The 21,473-nt window shown below is 41.1% G+C and overlaps 2 protein-coding genes across 3 annotated transcripts; both read left to right on the plus strand.

Moving 5' to 3' along the window:
• The first annotated feature begins 210 nt into the window (after positions 1-210).
• On the plus strand, positions 211-12,733 carry mcoln2 (mucolipin TRP cation channel 2). Its single transcript, XM_076088045.1, has 14 exons — positions 211-370; positions 969-1,122; positions 1,377-1,550; positions 1,786-1,942; positions 2,348-2,426; positions 2,525-2,621; positions 2,943-3,042; positions 3,580-3,692; positions 3,976-4,125; positions 5,217-5,318; positions 5,476-5,598; positions 7,761-7,967; positions 8,260-8,393; positions 12,274-12,733. The coding sequence occupies exons 1-14, from the start codon at positions 327-329 to the stop codon at positions 12,308-12,310; spliced, it is 1,671 nt and encodes a 556-aa protein (XP_075944160.1). The 5' UTR covers positions 211-326; the 3' UTR covers positions 12,311-12,733.
• A 152-nt stretch (positions 12,734-12,885) lies between these two features.
• On the plus strand, positions 12,886-21,116 carry lpar3 (lysophosphatidic acid receptor 3). Of its 2 annotated transcripts, XM_076088047.1 has the most exons (3): positions 12,886-13,832; positions 14,799-15,553; positions 19,537-21,116. In XM_076088047.1, exons 2-3 carry the CDS (start codon positions 14,812-14,814, stop codon positions 19,863-19,865), a joined length of 1,071 nt encoding a protein of 356 aa, XP_075944162.1. In that variant the 5' UTR covers positions 12,886-13,832; positions 14,799-14,811; the 3' UTR covers positions 19,866-21,116. The 2 variants fall into 2 exon arrangements, with proteins under 2 accessions (XP_075944162.1, XP_075944161.1); XM_076088046.1 differs by having other exon boundaries at positions 12,886-15,553.
• Positions 21,117-21,473: the final 357 nt, after the last annotated feature.

Raw genomic sequence — 21,473 nt, forward strand, 5'->3', positions numbered from 1 at the left:
CATTTTGAAAAACATACATTTGTGCTTTCGAGTCATCCTCATGTATCTCAACAATAATTGGAGAACAGTGGCGATAAAGCATCTTAACTTTTTTCTTTTTTTTTTGCCGTGGACGCATTTCGCCCCTCTTGGTGACCGCTGGTGGCTCCGTGAGCCGTAGATTTGAGATCTCTGCGTCGGCTGAAACTCATTTCCTGATTGGCTGCCTGGAAGGTGCGTGGTGTTACAGATAACCCAGCTGAAGAGACTTGTCTCTGGTAAGTGTCTGTCCGTCTGTGGACAACTACATACCGTTCAAAGTGGTGCGTCCACGGGGACAATCAATCATGGAATTATTGGTTCGGTATCTGGACCGGAGCAACTCAAACAGGTAAGTTATTATTTTTAAATGACACGTTCAAAACTAGTTTAGGGGCATGAGAAGTGTTGAAGAGTTTAAAAATGATGTTTCTGAAATAAAGGCTAAACTGAACATTATACTAATTTACATAACCTAGATGTTGTTGTCCTACTTTTTTAAATTATTTTTTTACAACAGCACCATTCATTTAATTCTTCCTGACAGAACCAGGCAGGTTTTTATAACTGCGCATTCAGCTGAAAGTATCTGTAAAATGTGGGATAAAACTGGTTCATTTCTAACGACTGTAACAGGAGAAGGTTTGCACTCTGTCAGGGAGAGCTTGTGGGTGACAAACTGTTGGGAAAATATTGAAAGTGCACTCCCTGAACTAACCTTGGACTTAAACCCAGGCAGCACCATGAATGCAGGCAGTGTACTTGGTACGCGAAGTCCTTCCTGTGAATGATGACTATTTCTCAAGTATATTATAATAAAATAACTGCTGCTTTCACTTCTGTTTTTAAAACCCCGAGTGCTGTATCCGGTCCCCCTCATACTGTTTTTGTTCTTTGTCTCCCAGCTCTGGGAAGATATTACATTTTGTATTGTAACTTCTCTTTTTCAGCTCTGCGTCGACTCAAGATGTTTTCAAAGAGGAGAACCTGAGAGATGACCTGAAGTATTACTTCATGAGCCCGTGTGAGAAGTACCGGGCCCGACGACACTTACCCTGGAAACTTGTGGTGCAGATTCTGAAGATCGTCATGATCACAACACAGGTATGTAGAGTGGGATTAATGTAGATTAGGAAAGAAGATCCACCCAGAAAATGCTTGCTGTAACTGCACTCTTTCAAGGCATGTAGTGTAGTAAAATCTGTATGAAATAATGTTGATATTTGTGTGGGCACATTTAAACAAACAGGATCCTACATAATTTGAGTGTCTGTTGATGAAATAAGTTAAATGTAGTTAGTTGCCTTCACTAAGCATCTACATGAATGTTCCCTTTCCGCCGGTTGTTTCCTCCGTAGCTCATTCTGTTCGGCCTCAGCAACCAGCTGGTGGTGTCCTATAAGGAGGAGAACATGATGGCGCTCAAAAACCTCTTCCTGAAGGACTACAGCGGCGTGGATGAGGACGACTACTGTGTTGCTGTCTACACCCAACAAAGTGTCTATGACAGTCTGTTTTATGTCCTGGATGAGGCATGTTCAACCGCCTCAACGTACACACCTACACTCAATCCAAATCAATGTGGTTTTAAACTATTCACCATTTACCTGTTAATCCTGTGAAACGGGCTACTATGGGAACTGCTACGTTCTACTTAATATTTGATCAGGCTTCCTGTGATACGGCAGTTTGCAGCTTCTTTTCAACATAATGTAAATCACCATGTTTACATGTTTTGATTTTACCTGAGGCTTTTGATATTTATAGTACAGCCAGTTGGGCCGGATCTCCGTGAGTCCCCTGAGTTACGGTGAGGATGACGACGGCAATCTGCTGCCTCTCATCATCTGTAAAGAATATTACAAGAGAGGCAGCGTGGATCCCTCGGATGAGGCGTATGATATAGATGCCAAGCTGGAGACGGGTGAGAGGGAACATTTACAAACTTTGTTGTTGTTCGGTTGTCAATATTTCCCCTTGCTTTAGAGTACACCTGTCATTTTAAATGTCACAGTTAGGGATGCACCAAACTGATTTTTCAGCCCTGATAACGGTAGGGATACCTGGACTTTGGGAATCGTCCGGTACCGATCCAATACCAGTGTTTACACTTCTCATTGCATGTATAAAACGGCCAAAACAATTCCAGATACCAAATGCATTCAAGAATGAATTAACGTTACTTGTTGAAAGTTTTACATTCCTCGTTATGGTCGAACTTGAATTACTAAATCATCATTATTATGAGAGACAACATACAAGGGCCTTTGGGGCAATAGAAGATCTCAGACCTGGTGCTCATTGTCCCTGTTCATCTCCTCTCTCTCAGTTTGTATGTCACATGATCCAAAGACTGCAAACCAATGGAAAACCCAGAACGCATCCTTTTTTGATCTGGACTTTTACAGGTAAACACGCTCCCATCAATGCGCTGTATGTGGTTGCGGCTAGCGCACATCATTTAGTTTTCTCTGCCGTACATTAAAATCCTCCATTTTGCTTTCAGGCTTGTTGACATGAAAATAACGTTTCAGCTGAACGGCATAAACCTACAGACTGTGCGTTCCCGGGAGTTACCTGACTGCTACTCGTTCTATATTACGGTATGGTTCAGCCATATTTTCTGTCCTTATGAAATACAGTGTACATGAGCAGGTGAAATCCAGGTTAACAATTTGATACTTTTCATCATTGAGAGGTGTAGCGTGGACAATTTAAAAAAAAAAAAAAAAAAAAAAAAAAAAAAAAAAAATATATATATATATATATATATTTTAAATAGATTTGTGTGTTAAACATATAAACCACTGATTAAATAAATACTATTGTAACAACGCATTTTGCCACACAGCATTCGACTGAAAAAAGACAACTACTTTCCTCATCATTTTACTAATCTTTTTTCCTTCGGCCTTGTCCCCTAGATAACATTTGACAACCAGTGTCACAGTGGAAAGGTGAAAATATTCCTGGACATAGACGCTCAGAGCTGTGCATGTCAAGACTGGAAGATATCTGGGACGGGTAAGGTGTAGTGGTCTAACGCAATGAAGAAATAAAAAAAGAATAGGAAACGAGAAAAAAAAAAATATAGCTGCGAGTAGAAATGATCGTGGTCCAAGTAGATTGACCTCAATGAGCACTTTAAAACATACTACGTATGTTAACATAATGTAAGAGTAGGACTTGGCCACCTGAGGATTCAAACCCTCAACCACTGTACCCCCAGGGAAGGTGACTTTCTGAGTATGCAGCAAATTACGAGACGCTAATCCCAGAGTGTCAAAATATCCCAAGACTGCGGAGCGAAGCACCGACCTGGCAGTTTGGTTACAATCAATTAAACCAATTTTGATTCATGATCATTTATGTAAAATGTAACTAGAAAACACGGGTCTAAAAGTGTATAACTATATGTATATGGGCCCAAAAAAATATAAATTCCTTTTTCTGTTGGTTGTCAGTTAGGCGTGTTCCTGCAAACTGGTAGTTATCAGTAATGAATGTGAGGGAGTTGCTTAAAAGATAAACCCGCACAAACACACTTTGTCTCTGTTCCAGCTCAGAAGAACACACACTATCTACTGGTGTTTGACGGCTTCGTCATTGTTGTTTGCCTCACATCGGCGGTGTTGTGCACCCGCTCCATCATACTGGCTGTCCGGTTACTTCAGGTCAGCTGCTCAGTCTCTGCTCACACTGTATAAAATCGTACAGGGAATTATATTTTTCAGCCCCCATCACTTCCCCTTTTTTAAGCCAAATGTCACAATAATTACAAGGCCCTTTTTTATTGCAATATCTAAAATGCCACCTTTATCGGATGTGGATAACTTCTTGCATAATCTGCAGACATTTCTCAACATGATTATAATCATGTTGAGCTGATACTCTATTGTAGATCTTTTTTTTTTTTTTTTTTTGTAAGAGACTGAATTTGCATTTGTGTATTTTCAGAGATTCTCCAGATTCTTCCATGAGAACTACAATCGTAAAGTGTGTAAGGATGACCAGAACGAGTTTCTGAATGGCTGGTATGTGCTGGTCATTGTCAGCGACCTCTTGGCCATTATTGGATCAATACTGAAGATGGAAATACAAGCAAAGGTAAACTGAATCATGTTCTTCTTCGGCATATGTCAAATAAATGTAAAAGGAGAGCCATGCATCGTTTACTTCTCCCCCAGTTGTAAACGTGTATATATAGTTGAGTCATAAACATCGTTGGGGTTAGCCATCAGATCAGGCAAAGAATAAAGTTTCTTAAGCAGTCAGCATCGTAATGTGTAACTAACTGCCTGTCGTCATCACCTTTTTGATTTTATGTCTTCTGAATTGTATTTATCAATTGCGTCTTTAAACAGAGTGTCTCCCTGTCTGCTGAACTTTGGAATAAAAAGATTCAATGCAGTCAATATAAAGACTTGTTTATTTTAACCTGACTGTGTAGCCTTTTTATAGCCACCATGTTGAGTGTTTACCCTAAAACACAGTGAACATGTCGTTGAGGGTAGCTTGTGGTGGGGATTTGGAAATGCTCGTTATTAATGTTACTAATTCCATCTGTTCTTGTCCTGCTTTAACCAACCAAAATGTTTGCTGCTTTTTGGAGTCTTTCCAGTATTTTAAGTTCTTAAATGATGGCAAACTCCTTAATTTGTCAAGTCAACTCAAAAATGAAGAAACAATTAACATGTTTACACCTACCTGAAATCTGGTGGAAGAGGGGAATAAGGCAAATTGACTAAATGTATCTGCAGTAGAGGAAAGTTTAGATTTACTTAGTTTCATATTCTATTTGACAAACCTTCTTACAAAATGTCCTGAGATGTATTTGTGTTATAACCCTAGAACATAAAAGCCAAATGACACATTATGTCACGCAATGACTCATAACATAGTTAACAATTGATAGGATGTTCCTCTGTTGCAGTTCCACATTGTACTTGAAGCCCTGATCAAATAATCCTCACGGTTTACCACAGACAATGTGCCTGTTGCAATAAAATCATATTTATAATCCTGCAGCTTTAAGTTACCGTAATTTAAACATTTCCTGACTTTGTGTTCTCTTAGTCAGTGCAGCAGAGGCCGGAGTGTGCCACATTCAGAACTAAACATTAACTCATTTTACAGGACTTCACTGAGGCCTGACTTCCAAGTAAGGCTTGGGATTTTTTTTTCCCCCTCTCCTGTAGAGTCTGACCAATTATGATGTGTGCAGTATCTTTCTGGGAACGTCTACTTTAATGGTGTGGGTCGGTGTGATCAGATACCTGGGATACTTCCAGAAATACAATGTGAGTCTGTGAAAGTTTTTTTTTTTTTTTTTTCTCCTCTCATTGTGGGTTGCCTTTTTCAAACCCTCTCCACCCTTAATCAAACGTCCTCACACACTTTCACAATTTGGTTGTGGCTTAACAATAACAAATGTGTCCATACTTCCTGTGTGTCTAGGTATTGATTTTAACCATGAAAGCAGCCTTCCCCAAGGTCCTGCGTTTTTGCTGCTGTGCCGGCATGATCTACCTCGGCTACACCTTCTGTGGATGGATCGTACTGGGGCCATACCATGAGAAGGTAACTGGTTTGAGGAGAGCAGAGGATGTGGAGGCCTGAGGGCCAGATATTAGAGAAGTGAGTTTATGGTGTGACAATCTGCACTGGCTATTACTGTCAGAGTTGTGGGGAATTAGGGGAACTATTAAGGCTTTCCGTGACTTCGTCCCTTCCTGCAGAACTGCTGAGGTCAAAAGAAAAAGGTTGAGTTCCCAAACATGCATGTGTGCACATCATTAAATTGGCTGAACCTGCATTTTGTGATTGAACACAATCTATGCGGAATGACTCCAGTGAGAAATCAGGGTAATTGCACAGATCTTTTATTTATTTATTTTTCTTAAGTGTGCAGATTTATAAATCATGAAAATGTCAAATAATGTACGTCACTCTTAATGAACATATGTGTTGTCTACCATGTTTACCCTTTATAAAAGAAATTATACAGGTGATTATTTTCTATGATTCATATGTTTTTTTTTCAAAATTGTTTTACAAACTGCAACTTATTAGACTTGCTCCCATGGTTATGTTATTTAGCTATTGAATTGCTTTGTCAACATTATGCCCTGCAAATTTAGGAAACTGCAAAAATGGCTTCCTTGTGCAACAAAACATCCTTTTTAGTTTTTTGAACACACTGAATATACAACCACTAGATGTCAGTATATGTCCAGTCCATGAAACCCCCAGCTTCAATCAGACCAGCGTTCTGTCCTCACCGGGACACTTTTCACATTTCTACACATACTCACAGCCTTATTTCTAATAGACAAAAACACATTTTAAAGTATTTTTGAACGATTTTTATTTCTCTTTTTATCAGACAGTGTATAGGGGATAGAAAATAAGGGGTGAGCAAAGGGGGATGACATGCGATAAAGGTCCTTTGCAGACTCTGGGGAGTGTCGTGATTTGCATTTTAAAACCCCTTAAGTCACCACAAAATATTCCGGTGTTTAAACTGCCTAAAATTGATCAAATTTGATGCACTTTTAAAGAAAGTAAGAAACGGATTGTTTTTGTATGCTCTTTACTCATCAGATATTTTAACTGCAATCAGGGTACATTTGGACAGGGTAGACTTGTAGCTTCAACTCAAACTATCACCTTAACTGGGAGATCCTTTGACAGCAAGTGCCATCTGGGAAAATATGTGTGTTTAGCTCTCCTCGCCCATTAAGATAAATTATTTACGGAAGTCCGAGCAGCAGTGGGCGTCTAAACAAGGCAGTGCTCGTACTGTAGGAGAGACAGATGTGAGATAGGCTGATCAGCCGACCCGGTCTCGGTGATGTCTCACTTACCAAATGGAAATTTGTTGATGATCTTAAAACTGAAGAGGAGTTACTACTGTAAATAAGTTGTTGACTGATTTTTAAGTGTTTGTCAGGTCAGTTTACTTAAGGACCACATGAGTTTCGACCAATGGACTATAGCTCTAGAGTTAAATCCTTTTTTAATGCTTTAAAAAATCATTTTTTTACAGCTTTTAATTTGTAAATGGCACCGATTGTATTGTAAATGCACTTATGCTTTAACGACCAACCCAAAAGAGAGGTTATTGGGTAAAACGATACACTCACATTAATTGCAGTTTACAGTGGAAGTGAAAGTGACTTGACTTCCAGTGCTGCTATGGAGAGAGTTGAGGTAAACGGCTTTCAGTTCCTTGTTAGTCCAACGTTTCAGTCAACTGAGACCTGATTTCAATATTTACATTGCGGGGGTGGGTGGGTGGGTGGGGGAGGGAGTCCCCCGTTGTGTGCTGTCAGCCGGACCAGGATCCCCTGGTATTTACTGAAGGAATAAACAGAGTATGTTCTTGTACTTGCAATCCCACACGTCTCCAAGTGCTGGAATCATACCGTCGCAGTGGGATCAGGATGTTGTATTTAGATACTATCACATTCTGGATGGAACTTTGCTCTTTTTTTTTTTTTTTTAGCCATCTGTCTCTTAGCTTGTCTTTCCATCTTTGTCGTTCCACCTCTATCAAGCATCATGCTTCTGTTGGCCTTCTGCACCTCATTCTCCATTTTTGTGGTTCTTTTAAAAAACAGACCTATGTTAAAACTACAGGCAAAATTCCTCATTTATCTTGATTCACTGCCTTTTGTGTCAACTGTTCATGGCATATACAACTGTGATCCAATCCAACGTCCCATCTCCCATCTCCCTAGTTTGAGGGCCTGAGTCGTGTAGCGGAGTGCCTGTTCTCCCTGTTGAACGGCGACGACATGTTCACCACCTTCGCCCAGCTGAAGGACAAAAACACTTTGGTGTGGCTCTTCAGCCGGGCCTACCTCTACTCCTTCATCTCCCTGTTCATCTACATGGTGCTGTCACTCTTCATCGCCCTCATCACAGACTCCTATGAGACCATCAAGGTACTTCTGCTTTGGTTTGGGTCTAGTGAGGTGAAAGCTGTGGCATTTCATAGATTCAACTTTATATCTTCTTAGGCCGTGAAAGGGAGTTCAGTAACAAGAAATCCATGAGAAATATTTCACAGTACTCTACTCACAACTATTAGTTGATTTGATTATTTACAAGACGAAACCCTCCCATGTGACAAAAGTATAGGTAAAAAAGTGCTAAAATGTTTAAATCCAATCTGTGCTGCTATACAGTTTTGAAGGTGTTTTATTTGTTTGCATTTCTATGTGTTTTCACCAACAGAGGTTCCAAAAAGACGGATTCCCGCTGACGGACCTGCAGAAGTTCGTCAGAGAGCACAAAGATTTTCCTGTTGCAGAGGAGAGCAGTCAGACAGACGTTCACATCAGATACTCTGTGTTGTGCTGCTGCCAACGGTAGGATGGTGTTTACAGCCGTGTTATGGTGCTTTGATGATTCATCTTTAATCACACACCCTGCTGCATTCACACCTGGAAGCTACTTCTGTACAAACATGACTTCTCATCACAGAAACAATGAGCAATATCATAGTTTAAAAACTGTACTTGCATCAATAATGTCAATCAAACAGCATGGGTTTTTACTCTCTAATTATAACGATCAACTTTAGTTATTTTCTTTTTATGCTGCTGCGGGAACTTTGAAATTCAACCATCCTTTTCATTATTAGATTTTACTGGGAAAGATGTAGGGCTGCAACTAATGACAATATTCAATATCGATCAATTGTTTTGTTTAGAGTAGTCAACAATGTAGAGATGCGAACCCGAAAAAATATCTATTTAATACCTTTTTAAAGCAACTACAAGGAACTTTAATTTTGTGTTTTTGGCGGTCCCTGTGGACCTGGTTCTGGTTCTCCTGTGCCTACAGCGGGCCCAGCAATTCGGCCTGGGTCTCCAGCAGTGTGGTGTCAGTGTTGGATCCCAGCGGGGACCTGGGACCACTTGGTCGCCTCGCTGGAATCTGAGTAACTGTATAGAAATAGCCGATCTTCTGACTGATGGACTCGTTCGTTTGTGTAGGTCATATAGAGGCATCGGTATTAAATTGAGACTGATTCACAACCAGTTTAAAGTACCTTGTAACTTTAAATGACTCGCTCTCAAACATTACACATACAAAAACATTTCTGAGTAGCTTGCTTACAACTTGTAGCTACAGCAAGACATCGTATTTGTCTATACGTCCCTGTTTTCTGCTCATTCCTTTTCTATGAGCCAATCTCTATCATCAGCAGGCAGCAGACTGGAGTTTCCTCCACGCGGTGGTTTGGCTCTGTCTTACGTGGTCTGAGAGCAATGAAATTAGTGGTGGGAGCTATGCAGACACACCCAATGATGGGCTGATTACAGAGAAACTGAGGCTTTGCACTGGGAAGAACCCCCCCCCCCCCCCACTCCACCCTCTTCCACTCCCTTTCACCCCCCCCCAGCCATCCCTCCCTCCTTGCTGTGTTGCCTCCCAGATAAACAGGCCACGGTCAACACGCAGTCAACTGAGCTGGAAAAGCTGGTTTTGTTAAAGCACGCTTGATAGTTTGGAAAAGTTATTTGATGTGAGCAAGATGTGTGGTGCAAGTTTAACTCCAATTTCAGTATACAATGACTCTTTGTGTGCGTGTTCTATTTTGTAGAAGGATGTCTCACTGTCCTTTCTTCATCACTTTGTTTACTCCTTTCGTAAATGGAGGATGTCAGAATATCGAGTTGTCACGTTTCATTTCACCATGTCCCTTTTGTAGCTGCGGTGTGGAATTTACACACATCCAGGTGCTTGTTGAAAAGTAGTGCTTCCTCTTTAACTGTCTCTACCGAGCTGAATGGTCACGAAGCTCAACCAAAAGCTGCACTACACCAGATTGCGGTGTCTGGCTTTTGGTTCTGCATTCATATAGATTATTAAAAAGTTGTAAAACATTTTTGCTTGATTATTCAATTCCCTACTTTGGATCTGGGAAAGGCTTAACTGTAAACGGATACCAGGTTTGGTTTCTTTAGCCGTCACCGTCCTACTACTTAAAAAGCACCAGTCCATTTTGACTGAATGCAAAAAGAAACTACTGTAGTCATTTGTATAGCAGCTAAATGTTCAGTGTTTGCCATCAAATTATTTTATCATACATTAACACTATGCAATCTTTCCTGCATGCTCCACTTTCTGTCACCGTCTGGCGTCCCTGCTCCGATTGTCTGAGTGTTTAAAGGAAGCTTAGTTTCAGTTACAGAGCCATTATGTAATGTGTGATAGTGGAAACGTAATGCTAGACTGCCAAATGAATGTACATCTTCTCTGTGGAGTTAAGTGTAAAACTGCCAGAGTTGGCTGACTTGTTGTCATTAGGAGAGCTCTTGTCAAGTTGCACACATTCTGTAATTGCAGTCATTTGACCAAATTTCATTTTTATGAGCGTATTTGTCTCTCTCTGCTCACAAAAATTAGATCAGCGTTCTCAGCTAACATGCTAATGTCTTACTGGATGAAATTTCATCTGCATGCAATTAGCCTCTTCCTATACCGTTATCTTTTACTGCGGTAAGTTATCTTGTTTGGAAAGCAAAGAGTGGCCATTTGTTTGAATTTAAAACTTATTTGGAACCAATACATCCACTTTGACAGTTGAAATAATGTATTGTCGTTGAGAATGAATGGACGGTTATAGAAAATGTTGTAACCATATACTATAGCTCTTCAGATTAGTACAATGACACAAATATATACTTGATGAATGACTTCATTGTATCCGCTGTAGTTCATATACTGTATGTGTGTACAGCAGCTTAGCCAAAGAGTCGGTGTTATGTTTGAAAGACATAACGAAGGAAGTACTAAGCTGTGCACAGAAGCGAGTCGTTTTTGCAAGTTAGACTTGGCAGGTTCTTTGAGGAGGCAGGAGTATCCGCGTACACCCGGATTAGGGATCACCTCTTCCTGGCATATGCTGGTTCTCGGTGTATTTTCTTCTGATATGCTCGCCTTTTTGATTTTGCAACCCGCACTGCGCAGGCTCAGTGTCGCTCATGGCCTCATGTGTGAGGTTTTTGTACAGGCCAGAAGCTGCCCACGTTAAGGCAAGAAACTTCCCCTGTATCATCCCCTTTTATGCGGGGCTACTTGGAGATCGTCCTCCTCATTGGAAAAGAGCTGCAGGTCAATGCCGCCTATCGGAGGCTGGGTAATTCGTTGGTCACTATTGTCATGAAGAGACGTTCCCGTCTCAACTGCCAAATACTGGGGTGGACAGATAATGAAGCTCAGGCTCTATATGGGCTACATGGAGACTGTGCTGGAGGACACATGGGAGATCAGGATGATGAAACCTGCACACAGACGGTGTTGCCATCTGTGTCGGTTCAAGGAATGTGCTGAGCTGCACTTGAGTGCAAGTTGTTGCACGTAGTTCTTTTGTCATTTCTTTACTAACTATGATGAGTAAGTCCCGAAGTCGGGCAGCAGGATTTTAGGTTCTTTTAAATCAGTCTATCATGAAAAAAAATAGTTGCTTTGAATGGCAATGTTTGTTCTATTGCTATTTTATTTTCGGTGGATTAGACGCATCTTCATTGCTCTCGGTGAAATTCATTCACATCCTCAAAATGGCTGCAGCAGTTTGTGGAATGAGACTTGGTCTGCAAACTCGGCAGTAAAATGTGCTGCGCGTGACAGATCATAAAGAGAAAGGAAAAAAAAATGTCTAATCGTTGACAGATTTGACAAAACGGGAACATATTCAGCTGTTTCTCTTGAGTGCAAACAGCCAAACACAAGAAATGGTGGTAAGGTTGTTGTTTTCAGTGTGCTTGTTTTGGGGGATTTATTCTCCGACTGGGTACAATCACCAGAAACCCAAACCTCCTCCTGCATCCCTTAGCTGTCTGTGTGTTATGGCCAAACTTGTGTGCAGGTGGAAGCCCAGATAATAAAGATGGTGTGAATCATGAATCGACTATGATGATCTGTGTAGGAGATTATCTCAACAACAGTTTAAATACATAGTAAATGTATCATTGGTCTGAACAAGCAGCTGTGAGTCTATAAATCTAACTTCCTGTGACGTTTTGAGACTTATTGGATGCAACATCTCAAAGAAACGCTGCTTAAATGTTTTACAATATAGGTCAATGATGTGCAACTTAAGCAAATATCACAACACCGTTGTTTTTTTGTCATAAGAACCCTTATTAATGACCTGAAGTAGAAAGCATGTGCATTATATGGTGATGTTGATGAGACATTGGGTGTATCACGCTTCCTTTTTGGATCATGTTGTTGCAGAGTTCCAGAAAGTGACGATGTTGTGCTGATCAGCTAACGGCTGTTCCACCTCCAGAGGACACGGATCAGGGAGGAGGATGCTGAAAAGATGACCTCACACGTCTGATACAGACTTCGAGATCAAAACATCCACTGCAAAATCCTCTAACGAGCAGAGATTCTGTGAAGTGCAATATGAAATGCCAATCAAGTTCCCTCTCTTTACCTTGAAGCTTGAGCTGGAAAGAGAGAATGTTTCAAAACAATATCTACTGAAGTTCAGGATGCTGTTGAGAAGTTTACTGGGCCTTTTGTCAGGTCTGTACATGCATTTTAGTTGCGAAAGAACTGGATTCAGTGTTTTCTGCAATTGACTGTGGCTGCAAACACTGGTGCTATGCAACATAATGCAGTGCTGGATGTCATTTATTTGTCAAGTGTTGTTGTACTGATTGCAGTAAAGCTAATCTTTTCATTTGTCCATTGTTACTGTGTCTCCCGTCTATCCTGCGAGTGTGCGCATTCAGCTTTCCTTTTTAAAAAATTTTAGTCAGAGAGCAGATCACATGTAATCGGTAGAAGCTGGAGCCTCATTGGATTATTTACATGGTCAATATTATATCAGCAGTGGTTGTGTTGACATTGCAATACAATGCATGTCACATGAGCTCTGTAAAAAATATTTAGTGCTCCAAAGGTTTCTGCAAATTGCAAAACACATTCACAGCTTAAACTGAGTAGGGTGAGTTTTGCATGACTAAACCAGAACTACAGTGTCAGTTTTATCTACAACAGTTATTGAGACAAGCTGGAGCACGACTTTGAGTGCGAGTACTTCAAAGTGTGTGCGTGTGTTTATATGTGTATGTATATCTTGCTATTATATTTGATTATTTCACACCATCAAAGACAACAGCGGCATATTCACTCTTAGGATTTCCTTTCAACAGATCTGTTTAGTTTAGGCTAACAAATATTGCTTACTCTTCAACACATGAGCTACAAATAAATGAATCTTGTGTGCGCAAACAACACCTGAAGATTAGTGGAACGAGAAGACGAGAAGTTTGAAAGATTGTTACATTTTACGATTTCATGAAAATCTTTCAAAATGTGGAATGGTGAGGTAGCATAAAATAATCAGTCGAGATTTAAGCACAGGAGTGGAGTAATGGACTGGCGCACATGCTTCTCTGGGTGAACTAAGTCGCGTGGGGTGCGTTAATCGTCTCTAGAAAACGGATGAAACAATCGGTGTTGTTTCGATGTCCCCCTCTTCACTGCCACAGCCGGTGTTCTGATCGGACCGTGAGCTCGCGGGGCCGCGTGCGGTCAAGCGGAGGAATTCACACGCGAGAGAGTGGGTGGCACACGCCCTCTACGTCACCGAGCTGAGGAGTCAAAGTGAACACGCTCAACTATTCTTGCTCCACTTTGTCCTCCAGCTCTCTGCCGTCACCTCCCTCCGTCCACAGCTGCGGAGGCGCAGTGTTGCAGGGGAGACATGTTCATTAACTCGGCACGGAAGGTTTCGCAACTCGAAGCTCACTGACTCACCGCGGCTTGTGCTCTTACTACAGGTAAGCTCACCTGGCTGCTTGTGCTTTTAGGTAGCTCTTTGTTAGTCTGTAGTGATTAAATGTCTGTCGGGCAAAATAGTTTGTTTAGTCGGCTTCTATTTGTTTCTCATTTCTATTTGTCAATCCCTCTGTGGGAATTTCTCATGCCTCCCTTCTTCGTGGTTGTTGATTTCCCTAATCGCACAGGTAAGGCTTCTCTTTCTCAAGTCATGGAGAAAACTACTTCTGCATGAATTGGCCTACGTTGGAATCTTGTTTTGCTGCATGTCTGTATAGTGTTTGCCCAAAGAAACGTTTGTCCAGTTGAACATTGTCACTCGATTGAGCGTTTTTTTTTTTTGGCTCCCTTTTTGATCTTACTCCGGTCACTGTGTTGTTCAACTTTAGTAATGGTGCTTACTGTGATTTCAGTTGTGAATGCGTTTTGGCACGTGCACTTCTCCCTTTGGACTGGAGTCATTAAATCTCTCCTGACCTTGGGAAAGTTTGCACGATGCACTGATGTGGCATTGCAGTTTATACTTTTCATCTCTTTTATCCTATTCTACGTTTGCTTTAATCTATAAAACTGGATTTTTAATGCCTAAAAAGTGATTTATAGATTTTATTTTATTAGACAAACTTGAATTTAGGTCCGCAACGAATTCTTTTTTTCATTACAAAAACTGCCAATTACTTTCTTGATTATTATATTGATTGTTTGGTCGACAAAATGTCGATCCTAATTTCCCAGAAACCAAGATGTCTTATTTCGTCCAAACAGTCCAAAACCCAAATATCTTGTTTATTATCACATAATACAAAGAAAAGCCGCATATCTTCACTTTTGAGAAGCAGGAAATGGGAACATTTGGGATTTTTGTTGTTAGAATAACCATTTATTAATTTTGTTTTGCTGTACTTCAATAGATAAATGGTTGATAAACGGCTCCGCTTCATGTGTTTTCTCTCATTCTCTTTCCACAGACACGCCTCTAAAATGGACCAACAGAACCACAGCTGCCATTATAATGAGTCCATGGGCTTCTTCTACAACAAGAGCGGCGCTGATGACAAATGGGACAACGCCCAGCTCATCCTGGTGCAGGTGGTGGGCTCTCTCTTCTGCTGTTTCATTCTGGTCTCCAATGCCATGGTCATAGCTGCTGTCATCACCAATAAGAGGTTTCACTACCCTTTCTACTATCTTCTATCCAACCTCGCTGCCGCAGACTTCCTGGCAGGCATAGCGTACGTGTACCTGATGTTTAACACGGGTGAGGTGTCGCGGAAACTTACAGTAAAAGGATACTTCATCCGTCAAGGTCTTCTGGACATCAGTCTTTCAGCCTCGCTGGCTAACCTGCTGGTAATAGCTCTGGAGCGCTACATCTCCGTCATGAACTGGAAAGTCCACAGCAACCTGACGAAGAGGAGGGTGACCCTGCTGATCGTGCTGGTGTGGGCCATCTCCATCTTGATGGGGGCTGTGCCGAGTCTGGGCTGGAACTGCATCTGCAACCTGAGCGACTGCTCCCAGCTGGCTCCTCTCTTCAGCAGGAGCTACCTGATCTTCTGGTCCGTGTCTAACCTGGTGGTGTTCCTGGTGATGGTGGTCATCTACACGAGGATCTACACCTACGTCAAGAGGAAGACGGCGATGCTCTCGTCACACACCAGCGGCTCCATTAACCGCAAGAGAACGCCCATCAAGCTCATCAAGACAGTCATGGTTGTGCTCGGTAGGTGCTAATCATTTTAAATTCTGTCTGCAGCATCATTGATGAAGTGAGTCAGAACTTTTCCCGCATTTGTCGGGTGTAAACAGTTCTGGTGAAAAGCTGTGTCCTTCGTCAGGTTCACGAAGTCCAGGCAATTCACTGAGGCACTGCTGAACACTGGACTGTAATCTGTTTCCTGATATGAAGGAAAACCTTGAGCATAACAACACAAACGCTCGCGCTTTCAGTAAATGTTTTGAGTGCTTTTCAGTGATTTGAGGGCGTCTTTAATGAAAGAAAAAAAGGAGTCAGCAAATTCTTTTATATTTCTGTTTTTTGTACTATTTGCCTCTTTTATGTCCGACTTTCTGCCCAGTGGCTTAAATTCGTTAACCATTATTCTATCGTCCAATTATTTGTTTACTAAACAAATTATTTCGTCTATAAAATGTTAAAATATGATAGATGTCCCTCATAAGTTTCTTTAAATTGCTTTCGTCCAACTAACAGTCAAAAACCCAAAGAAAATCAGTTTACAGGAATAAGGAGCAAATCCTCACTTTTGAGGAGCCGAAACCAAAGACTGTTTGGCATTTTTGTGCTGAAAAAAAATCCTTAAGTTGTAGGATATTAATTTTCTATTCGTTGGCTAAACAATTAATCAAGGTAGTTCTTTTCCCAGAGGAAAGAAAGCTCAAAAAGGCTGACGTCTCCTTCTCTTCTCATGCATTTTCATCCCAGACGAGGCAGTCAGATATCCTGGTCCTGCTCTTTGCTTAGGTGTTGCAATAGGATACCTTGCGATAGAGGGACTGAACTCAAATCCTTGCCCTCCCAGCACTTTCTCATAAGAACGGAACAATAGGACTGCACCGTCGTATTCTACTCAAACTCCAAAATGGGGTGTTTAATGCATATTCTCATGCGAGTATAACACAACTATCAAACTCTTAAACAGATGCGTTTCAGAAAGCATAGGTCAGATGAGTTTAATGTCCTCAGTTTTTATTTTCATACACTCTTCATGCAGCCATCCAGATAGAAACGTGCATGAGATAGTTGAATTGACTTTGCATGGCCGCCCTGCAGGATAAATAGTCTGTCGTTGTTCTTTGTTTCTTCGGGCACTCGGCTTGTTGCCTGACCAGATGGTTTCATGCAGTTTGTAGCGTAGGAGCTGCTGTCCGCCTTTGTACACACTGTCTTCCAGACTGCTGTATAATTATCTCTCCCGGCAAGGACACTGCTCCTGAGCCTGTGTGGCGTACCATCCACACCACACCACACTGGCCTTCAATGAACATCCCCTCCTCCCCACCCATCCAGAAAAAATGAAGAACAACAACAACCTATACTTGAGGACTTTGTCAATTGCTTTCAGATGCTTTGCCGAGTTCCCTTGAGCTTGTGGAAGTGTTGGCACACAAGTGTCGTTCCCTGTTGAGATTGCTGTGACTTTGGAGTGAAATGTAAAACAAAAGGTTGCTCTTGAAAGGTGGCGCAAATAACACAACAGCAATATCTGAGAGAGAAAGGAAGGAACTTTGAAGCCCTCTGAGGCATGTGGTCTGGTCGATGTGACATTTAATTCAGGAAAATAAATTCACTTCTGTAACAGAAAAGTAATCCGCTCAGGTGGAACTGGTAACTGGACAAACCGGTTTAAAGAAGCTTACCCCACACATGCTTTGTTATACCAAGAGTTAAATTAATGAGTGCATAGATGTTGGAACATGTCGGACATTGTCACCGACACCTAAGAAGGGTAAATTTGCACTTATTATCTAGAGTACATCCACACTACTCCGTTTCCAAATAGAGACGTTCTCCGTCCACATAGGCGTTTCAGCATCGTTTTCGAATTGATCTGCATCCACACGGCAAGCTTCGAAAACGGATATCACGTGACCATTAACGTACATCACGTGACCATTAACGTACACTGGGCATGCGGGTGATGGTGTAAACAGGAAGTAGAGTGGTTGCTCAGTTAAAAAAATACGACTGAGTAATAAAGTAGTCTTTAATAATGAAAGGTCGTGTTTGATCTTCCTCTAAAATATTCCTCTATAAACTCAAACAGACACAGTTCGTGGAAAGTTTTAGAAGTTTTATTTTTCAGACTTAGTTACAGCGCTGCGGGTCTTTCTCTATCTCTCTCTCTCTCTCTCTCACGCGTATCAAATTTACTTTAAAATCAACACTTACACGTAAACGTTTACTATATTATAGGGCCATAAATGTTGTCAACACACATCTCTCACTCGTTTCCTCGTTGTTGTCTGTTCTCACTCATAGCTCTGCTGGTGGCTTAGCTATCTGTCCTACTGGATAGCATTTACTGCTAACCATGACTTCAGACGTCCGCTCCGTAGGGCTGATAACGCCGCTGGTCACGCCGCTCGCTAATCGCTCCAATAACAGCTGCTTCCTCCACAGAAATGCAGACTTTAACTGAACAGCTGCTGGTAAAGACGACAAGGTCAGCAACGCCTGCAATCAGTTGTCCATGTTAAATGAACCTGGTAGTCGATTGGTAATCAATGTTGTTTGTGAGCTTCTGGGTAAGGGTCACGTGATAGGCATGTGACGAATCAGGGAAGGATACGTCATGGCCGCTAAGAACCAATCAAGTAGCCAACGCAGGTGTCTATGTCATCGTTTCTGAATGTATCCGTTTTCGACCGTCCACACGAAGAGGCAGCCCCGGAGTTTTCAAACTCGGTGTCAGTGTAGCAAAACATGCGTTTCCAAATAGAAACGGAGTAATGTGGACATGGCCTTAGTTTCTTTTGAATCTGACGGCCTCTTTGGTTACATTTGCATTTCACTCTTCATGGCACTAGTTTGGTCAAATATAATTATTGTAGTTTAATAGCCTACAGCCATTTATTTGTAGTATGTCTAACAGCGTTGGGACCTGTTTAAGTAAAGCATGCAGATTCAGATTTGTTTTTCATTCTTAAAGGACAACTACAATCAAATGAATACCAACTGAGAAAAAGAACATGCTTGAAATGTGTGTTCCTAAAACAGTTTGTTTCCTCTCTGTCGTAGATTAAAGGGAAAAAGTCTTTTAAACTTCAATACATGAAAAACTGCCAATAGGAGGCCATTAAAAAGGCAATTTCAATTTAGTTCACTTACTTTTGAACATGTGGGCTATCAAAGACAGGGAAAAAGAGGAATGAGTATAAAAATAGAAATTCACTGTAAAATGTGGCAAACCTTTTGACTTTCAGGCCTAAGAGCAATGAAAAACATAAAAACACCAGACCCTCTCAGTCTGTGTGCATGTGTATCCACACTTGTGTACGCGAGACAAAGGGAGAGAGCGCTGTATAGAACAGTACTTGTTTTTGTTCTGCAGATGTATTGAGGCCGTAGAGATGCAGGTTGTGCAGACAAGTTGCTGCTTGTGGCTTCCTGTCATTTCCAGACATTTCTTTGTAGCTCTGTTTTGTGCCCAAACATGTTTGAAATGAATGCTAATTGGCTGCTCCAGTAGCCCTGTGACCATCCGTATTGTTTACCAAAGTCTTTAACACAATAATGGCTTTGTACTCCCCGACCTGTGTCTGCTTGTTGTAACGGTATTAGGATGGTATTCCTTTGCTAGAATGTATTGATTTTAGTGTTGTAGCTTCATCAATATAAGCACATGAAACCATCAAATACACTGATTTAGTTAGATTTGCATTTTTAAAACTCATTTGAACAATCTGAAACCTCTTGGCCAGCTCAGAAAATTAACATAATTGACTTACTGTAAAACGAATGCTGAAGCAATAAATCAGTCAATCGACAGAAATGTAAACTATTTTTATGATAGATTCCTCTTTCTTTTAAAAGGACAAACTGCTCAATTTTCTCTTCGCATTATATTTTTCGTTATATATATTTTTTTGTCCCTGACACACTAATGCTCAAAATAAATATACATGTAAGAAATGCGTGTTACAAAAACTAACTAACTATGTGTTATTCTGGGTTTTGTTTTGAAGGGGCCTTTGTGATCTGCTGGACTCCCGGCCTGGTGGTTCTGCTCCTGGACGGCCTCAACTGTACGAGTTGTAACGTCATGAAATCAAAACGCTGGCTGCTGCTCCTGGCTGTACTCAACTCCGTCATGAACCCTTGCATCTACTCCTACAAGGACGAGGAAATGTGGACAACGTTCAAGAACCTCTTGCGCTGCATTGGTAATGGCACGCGGCGGCAGCGGTCGACGAAGGCCAACGCCAGGCCGCTCAGCTCTGGTCAGGATACGGGCAACAGTCAGCCTCCCTCAGATGAGGCAAAAAATGACGATCGGGACCAAATCAAGACTTGAAAGTGGAACTTGATAGGAATTTTAACTGAATTTGTGTCCAGCTCTGACTGGAGGTACCTTATGAAGATACGGAATGACTTGAAAGGGAAACCACACCAGTTGGTCTCAGGGCGGCGTCGGTGTTGGCGTCCGCTGATTTTAAAAGTACATTCTTGAAGAGACACTGCAGGCCAGCCTCTCCAGAGCTGATGAGAGCTTTATGCAAAACTAAGTCCCCAAATGGATGCAAAGATGTTTTCAGTTTTATTCAGGATTTTACCGTTTTTGGACACAATACTCCTAGTCAGGGATTGTGAGATTCCTGTAGCTGTTTCATCCTGTTTTTTGTCTTCCTCATCACATCCCTGCAGGTTATTTAAACTAGACCATTCTGGAAGACAATAATCCAATAGGAAGTGCAGAGCAGTACATTTTTACTTTTACTTCCAAAAAGGGTAAAATCATGCAAAGGGTGGCTTAACTTTCTCCCTTATATACATTTGTGTACATGTGATTGTCTTTAGGTTTACTTCCTGTGTAGCTTTTGAGGAAGCGATTCTGTAATGGATAATCTACTGTATTTAAGACATGTAACATTTTTGTAATCGGGTACACTAAAACTGTAGGTTTGCTTGGGCAGGGCACATTGTTTTAAGATTATTTTTAACACGGCTAGCGAAAAATACTGTAAACTGCTGTAATGTATCTACTTGTACATCCTGTAAAAAGCTTATAAGACGAGGTGTGGTCATTTCAACTGTATGACAGCCAGCATGCTCAGCATGACCTGATTGTTTTGGCTATCATTTTTATTTTAAAGTATTTAAAATAACACCCTACTTTCTTTTGCAAAGCAGTTTGGCGCCTGGGGAACAGATAACAGAATCCCTGCTTTCTTGTCCTGTCATCTTTTATCAGTTCACCTTAACAAACAGCCTGCAGAACCTCATGGAGGCAAACTGGTTTTCCCTGTAGCATTTTTACACATCCGCTTCAACTCGCTGAATGGCTGCTGTTGCTCCGATGAAACGGCTGCTCACCTGACAGTGCAGGGGTTGTAAAATGTTGTGACACACTGGATTCCTGCTGGAGTTTTAGCAATAGCCTGTGTACCTGCAGGAATCAAAGGATATGACTGAATGACTAACTAGACACACATTTAGCACAGACTGCTAAATCAATGACTCATCTTCAACCTGCTGTACAGTATTTATGCCACTCCTGCTGTAAAAGACTTGACATCATTAAAGCTATTTTGTGTATTTTATGTTATCAAGCCGAGGTTATTTAATGCCTTCACTGTCCAGTTAGACTTTCAAGCTGTACATTTTGTAGAAAATTTCTTTAAGTCACAGCTTTTTGGAGTTACATTTATTTTATTTTTTATTTTTTTTTCAAACATAATGCTCAATATGTCTGTTTTCCTAATGAAATGACATGATACAAAAACCGCACAGAGGGTGATTTCACTAAAGAGCTTGCAACAGTAGCCCAAAAAACACATTTTTTAAAAAGCTGCTTCATTCAATATTCAAAGCATTAAAATGGCTGCAAACAAATATTTGCTCTGTAAAGATACAGTGGAGTAATGTCTACCTGAGCAGAGACTGAAATCACTCTCCCCCGTTT

The sequence above is a fragment of the Anarhichas minor genome, unplaced genomic scaffold, assembly GCF_050575085.1.
Source record: "Anarhichas minor isolate MPS153535 unplaced genomic scaffold, ASM5057508v1 ptg000010l, whole genome shotgun sequence".
NCBI classification, from domain to species: Eukaryota; Metazoa; Chordata; class Actinopteri; order Perciformes; family Anarhichadidae; genus Anarhichas; species Anarhichas minor.

What these genes read in the sequence shown, in the direction of transcription:
- mcoln2 (XM_076088045.1), top strand. Translation starts at nt 327, where the DNA reads ATGGAATTATTGGTTCGGTATCTGGACCGGAGCAACTCAAACAG. An exon ending in TGGCTGTCCGGTTACTTCAG is followed by an intron (nt 3,693 to 3,975) that starts GTCAGCTGCTCA and finishes GTGTATTTTCAG; the next exon opens with AGATTCTCCAGATTCTTCCA. An exon ending in ACTCCTATGAGACCATCAAG is followed by an intron (nt 7,968 to 8,259) that starts GTACTTCTGCTT and finishes TTTCACCAACAG; the next exon opens with AGGTTCCAAAAAGACGGATT.
- lpar3 (XM_076088046.1), top strand. Translation starts at nt 14,746, where the DNA reads ATGGTTGATAAACGGCTCCGCTTCATGTGTTTTCTCTCATTCTCTTTC. An exon ending in GACAGTCATGGTTGTGCTCG is followed by an intron (nt 15,554 to 19,536) that starts GTAGGTGCTAAT and finishes TTTGTTTTGAAG; the next exon opens with GGGCCTTTGTGATCTGCTGG.